Source organism: Vigna unguiculata, chromosome 4, assembly GCF_037176805.1.
Source record: "Vigna unguiculata cultivar grain cowpea cultivar isolate G323 ecotype 2 chromosome 4, ASM3717680v1, whole genome shotgun sequence".
Taxonomy (NCBI): domain Eukaryota; kingdom Viridiplantae; phylum Streptophyta; class Magnoliopsida; order Fabales; family Fabaceae; genus Vigna; species Vigna unguiculata.
This window is the reverse complement of record NC_140795.1, coordinates 37069100-37075029: the sequence shown is the minus strand read 5'-3', so window position 1 is coordinate 37075029 and position 5930 is coordinate 37069100. Positions and strand designations below refer to the sequence as shown.

At 34.0% G+C, this 5930-nt stretch overlaps 1 protein-coding gene across 1 annotated transcript; it reads left to right on the top strand.

Moving 5' to 3' along the window:
• The first annotated feature begins 356 nt into the window (after nucleotides 1-356).
• LOC114181834 (sucrose transport protein SUC8-like) lies at nucleotides 357-3433 on the top strand. Its single transcript, XM_028068429.2, has 4 exons — nucleotides 357-1703; nucleotides 2518-2581; nucleotides 2700-2743; nucleotides 2869-3433. Exons 1-4 carry the CDS (start codon nucleotides 465-467, stop codon nucleotides 3049-3051), a joined length of 1530 nt encoding a protein of 509 aa, XP_027924230.1. The 5' UTR covers nucleotides 357-464; the 3' UTR covers nucleotides 3052-3433.
• Nucleotides 3434-5930: the final 2497 nt, after the last annotated feature.

Sequence of the window (5930 nt, the reverse complement as noted above, 5' to 3'; positions counted from 1 at the left end):
GTGTAATTACAGAGAAGTCATGTTGCAGAATTTTTCTTACACCTAAAGATTCTTCATGTAACAGTGAGCCGAAATTCATGCATCGAAGGGGTAATAAGATAAGATAAAAGATAAAAGTAAAATCACAGCAATTCGAGGAAGAAGCTGAGAATACTAGGACCCATTGGACTTTGAACCCTTTCTCTCTCTCTCTCTCTCTCTGTATCTCTGTACAAAATAACATATGAGCAGAAAAAGGGATAAACTTAATTATCCATTATGAATTATGAAAAATATATCCACACACATTAAGCTACATTTCACTGTCTAAATTTAGTTGAATCCTTTCTCCCCACGCTATAAAATCCCACACTCCCTCTTTCCTTCCACACACAACACATCTTCTCTTGTTCTTCCTCTTGTGAGAAAACAAAACACGCTGAGAGACAAACAAGGTTTCTCTCTTTCGAGCAAATTTCTTCACCATGGAGGCACCATCTCCGACCAAACCCATTGACCCAACAAAGCCTTCCATCACCACCCTCAGTGTGGAGGCCAGCCAGGCCGAGGCCAGCCCACTCCGAAAAATGTTTGCGGTGGCGTCCATAGCCGCGGGCATACAGTTCGGGTGGGCTCTTCAGCTCTCTCTGCTCACCCCTTACGTTCAGCTCTTGGGAGTTCCACACGCCGCAGCCTCCTTCATCTGGCTCTGCGGCCCCATCTCCGGGCTTGTGGTGCAGCCCATTGTGGGCTACTACAGCGACAGAAGCACTTCTCGCTTCGGTCGCAGACGCCCCTTTATTCTCGGCGGTGCAGTGGCTGTCGCCATAGCTGTGTTTCTTATCGGTTATGCAGCCGATATAGGGTACGCAGCCGGCGACGACATAACCAAAAAAACCCGTCCTCGGGCCGTTGGGGTGTTCGTCATAGGATTTTGGATCCTAGATGTCGCTAACAACATGTTACAAGGTCCTTGCCGTGCCTTTCTGGCTGACTTAGCCGCCGGCGACCAGAGAAAAACGAGAATGGCAAATGGGTTTTTCTCGTTCTTCATGGCGGTCGGCAACGTGTTGGGATACGCAGCGGGGTCTTTTAGTGCTCTGCACAAGATCTTCCCCTTCACGGAGACCAAGGCCTGCGATGTTTTCTGCGCCAATCTCAAAAGCTGTTTCTTTTTCTCGATCTTGCTGCTACTGTTCTTGTCCACGGTGGCTCTCATTTACGTAAAGGACAAGCCCGTGCCGCCACGGGCGGTGCAAGAGGACGCGCAGCCCTCGTGTTTCTTTCAGCTCTTCGGAGCGTTGAAGGAGCTGAAGAGACCCATGTGGATGCTCATGTTGGTGACAGCTATCAACTGGGTCGGCTGGTTCCCCTACTTCCTCTTCGACACCGACTGGATGGGTCGCGAGGTGTACGGCGGATCGGTGGGCGAGGACGCTTACGCGAAGGGGGTGCGCGTGGGGTCTCTGGGACTCCTGTTAAACGCCGTCGTTTTGGGGTTCATGTCGCTGGCTGTTGAACCGTTGGGGAAAATGGTTGGCGGAGTGAAGAGGCTTTGGGGCATCGTCAACTTCATTCTAGCGATTGGCTTCGGAATGACCATCGTCATAACCAAGGTGGCGGAGCACGAGCGCCACTTGAACCCCGCCGCCGTGGGCCACCCCTCCACCGGCGTCACAGTTGGGTCCATGGTTTTCTTCGCCGTTCTCGGAGTTCCCCTTGCGGTAACGTTTTCTCTCTGTTCTCGACGTGTTAAAAACGACTGCGTTTGGTTTACTGATTTTGGGTTACAAATTTACAAATTTCGACTTTTCTTTCTAAATTGATTAAATCATTAACCCATCGTTTCGGTAATTAAATTATTCATTCAACTTTATGTTTTAATCCCTACATCTTAAAAAAAATCGTTTTTTTCATACATATTAAATATTTGTTCACATGCATATTAATCCCTACATCATTTTATTTATATTTATTCAAAAATAATTATGGACAAGCGTGGTGTTGGACAGCGGTTGGGCCGTACCTAGTTGTCATACATACATAAATTCTCTCACAATATTTTTTAAGGCTATTTTTTTTTATTACAAAATAAGTTTATTAAAAAAATGCAAACAGATAAACATCTAAGAGTGTTTCTTCTTGGAAAAGAATTAATGCAAGTTTGTAATTTTTGATCACTAATCTTATAAAGAATCTTGAAAAGTCTAAAAAAGTGGACTCTTTTGACTGGTGGAGTTTTGGTTTGGACTTCTTGTCAGTCTAATATTTTTGGCAGGGATTACCTAATCTGTGGCAGACACTGTTCATAATAATTCATTCACAGATTGAAAAAAAACATGTTAAAAGAAAACATACCCTTTATTCTTTATGTAACAGCGAAGTGAAGAAGCTACATTAAAAACGAGGTTTATTGAATCATTAAAAAACAAAGTACGAGAAAAAGCTGAACAAATGAAAAGCTTAAAAATGATCTACTTGCCTTAAACTAATCATGTGTCTTAATTAAAACTAATTCTGTATTTTCTATGTGTTCAGATTACTTTCAGTGTTCCGTTTGCTCTTGCATCAATATACTCAAGTGCTTCAGGAGCAGGACAAGGTACAAATCAATTCAAAACCTGTCTCAATTAGATCATTTTATTTATTTATATTATAATCATACTTTGGTCCATTAATTTATTCAATGGGGTTTCACTAATTAATTTTGGTTAATTCAGGTTTATCATTGGGAGTCCTGAATCTGGCAATTGTGGTACCACAGGTAAGAATTGAGATACTGACATTTTTTTTTTCTGATTGAAGCAGAAAGATTCTTTGAATACGAGCATAAATTATTAGTGAATTATTTGAGTATGTATTTACACACACATGTGAATGTACAAACAGATGGTGGTGTCTGCACTGAGTGGTCCTTGGGATGCTTTGTTTGGCGGCGGCAACTTGCCGGCTTTCATGGTGGGGGCGGCGGCGGCGGCGCTGAGCGCTATAATGGCGATTGTGTTGCTGCCAACTCCAAAACCAGCTGATGAAGCGAAGGCTGCAAGCATGGTTGGAGGGGGCTTTCACTAGTTGATGGAGTTTTTCAATGTTTCAGTTTTGTCCCCTGCTTTGTTAGGAAAAAAGAAGACCAAAAAGAAAGTAATAATTAATAATAATAAGAAGGAAAAAAAATTTGGAGCTGGTGTGTAATTAATTAATTAATTATGTATTAGATCCAGCAAGTGGTACTACATATGTTGTTTTTGTAGCACCCACTGAACATAGTAATTGTAGAGTTTGGTGTGACTGTACAGAATTGCAGTGCTTGGAGAGGACCTTCCTAATCTATAAACATAGTCTGCTAAGTTAAGTGTTCAGAGGAATGTGGTGACTCCAGAGTCAACTCCAACACTTCATATCCTTCGATAATATTAATAATAACAATAAGGAAAATGCAATGTTCCTTTTGCAATCTTTTCTTTATTACTTACACTTTTATCTCTTCCTTTCTTCTTCTTCTTCTTCTTTCTTATAAATGTTGTTTTAACATAACACTAGTTTTCGTTTCATTTTTCTTATTCCCTTCCTATTTAATGTATCAAAACATTCTACTATTATTCTCTTTGTTCATCTATTTTGATCAATAATTTTAGAATAAAAAATTAATATTTATCTAAATTAAGTTTTATTTTTTAAAAATCAATTTTAATTTTAGAGATTAAAAATATATTTAACACTTAATTCTGATATATAACCTTCTTACAAATAGAGTTTATTATACATACTTAGTAAAATAGTTTGGAGAGTGTTTTTTTTTTTATATATGTAAGTGTACTTATTTCATTACTCTTATTTCTTTAATTACCAATAATATTGATTAATTAAATCATTAATAATACTAATTTCTCATTTTACTCTAAAAAAATTAGAAATATGGACTTTACTTTAAAAAAAAATTAAAAAGTAATATATCTAATCTTTAAGAATATTAACCTCCAACTCTATCATTAAAAAGAAAAACATTATAAATGGTTCACGGAGTTAAAGATTTAAACTAATTACCCGTCAGGACAAGAAATTTTTTGAATAATGATATATATTATTGAAGTGACATTTAAAAAACTAATAATTTATATAATCTAAATTTTTATTTTGTAGTGCGCTTGTATTGATTGTATTTACATTTAAAAAGCTAATAATATTACAATTTAAAATCATTAATTGCAATATAACGAAAAATCTCTATTCAATCATGAAAACTCATAAAGTAGAATACCAATCATACTACCGTTAGAATTTTATTTGGAATTGTGTAGATACAACAGTGAAAAGTTGAAGGTATAAAAAAAGCTGGAAGAAAATAAATAAAATAAATAATTACTGTGTTGAATGTTGATGCACGAGCACGACACTGTGTGGTAAGGGTGCGATATGCGAATGAGACACAACTGTCATGATGAGCCATATTCCGTGTATCTCTCACATTATTTGCAGCATTAAATATGGAACAAGTTACTAAAGCTAAATTTCAATGTTTTTACTAAAAATATTATTATCAATACCACATTTAAATAATTTTTGGTCGACCTACAGTTTTTACTTTCTCTAAAATTATTTATAAATTTATTTTTTAATAATTATTTATAGGCCTTATTATTAGTTTTAGTTCATTTAATATTAAAGAAATGAAATTGCTAATTAATATAATTCAAATAAAAAAGATATTTTAAAACTAAGATATAGTTAGATTGTTTTAAGTAACTGTAAACCCCTTTTGATTTCTTTTGTTTCTATTTTATGAGATGACTAGTACCAAGTTTTAAAACTAACTCAATAGTTAGTCTTCAAGATCCCTTTCCAGCTAGAGATGGTATGGTAAATAAGTATGTTTTCCTGGCTATTGACGGAACTCGTCTCCGTTTTGACGGAAAATTTCTGCATTGATCGAGTATGGGTATGTGTATGGGTGTGGAGAATCTCTGACTTTTTTCAATTAGATATGGGAATGAATATGAAATGTACATATCCCGCCATATCTCCATCTCTATTTAAATTATTAAAATATTCACAATTAGTTAAGTATATATATATACCTTCTATTTTTTATTTCTTCTAATTATTTGGTTTGTCATGAAATTCATTCGCATCTCCAATATATTTTTCATCTTATCATAACCTTTATGTAATTATGTTAAAATTATGTATGTCAATTAAAAATTCTTTATGTCTCACATATGAATATTTCTATTATTTTTTAATCTTTTTGTTTATTTTATATTTTCCTTTCATATGAGAATGTTTAATGCTCTCAATTTAAGCGTTTAATAGCATAAACCTTTCATTTACTAGGTAATATAAAAAAAATTCTTTACTTATTATTATTCATTTTTGTTTCATTTGAAAAACTCTTTTTGTTTCGCTAAAACAATTTTCGTTATTTCTCAATCATTAAGTATATATGTTGATATTTGAAAAGTTTTCTTAGATCTCTAAGGTATTTTTCATCTTATCATCATACTCTTAATTATACATTTGCTTCTTCTTTTTTGTGCGATTTCTTTCAATAGTCTCTCAAATTGTTTCTAAGACACACATTTGTTAATTTTTTAATAATTTTATTTGTTGTTTATTTTCATCATGTAGAATATTATTTCAATATATTTTATCTAATTCTTTTTTATTTTCTAACTCATTATCAATTATACTATAATTTTTTCACTATAATTCTATAATAACTTTTATTTACTATAATATAAAAATTTAATGTAATTGCCATGAATTTTTTTTATCACCATCCAACATATATTGGAGTTCAAAAGATACAAGATCTATATCAAAATTTTATTATTATGTTTAATAGTTGTTCTTTGTGTCATTTTGATCAAGTGATATATTATAACTTTTATTAGTGTATAAAAAAGATATTCATTAGAATTTAAAAAATTGAAGTAAACAAACATTTAAAATAA

Coding starts and splice junctions, on each gene's coding strand:
- LOC114181834 (XM_028068429.2), top strand. CDS start 465: ATGGAGGCACCATCTCCGACCAAACCCATTGACCCAACAAAGCCTTCC. Junction 1,704..2,517: donor TTCTCGGAGTTCCCCTTGCG/GTAACGTTTTCT, acceptor CTATGTGTTCAG/ATTACTTTCAGTGTTCCGTT. Junction 2,744..2,868: donor TGGCAATTGTGGTACCACAG/GTAAGAATTGAG, acceptor ATGTACAAACAG/ATGGTGGTGTCTGCACTGAG.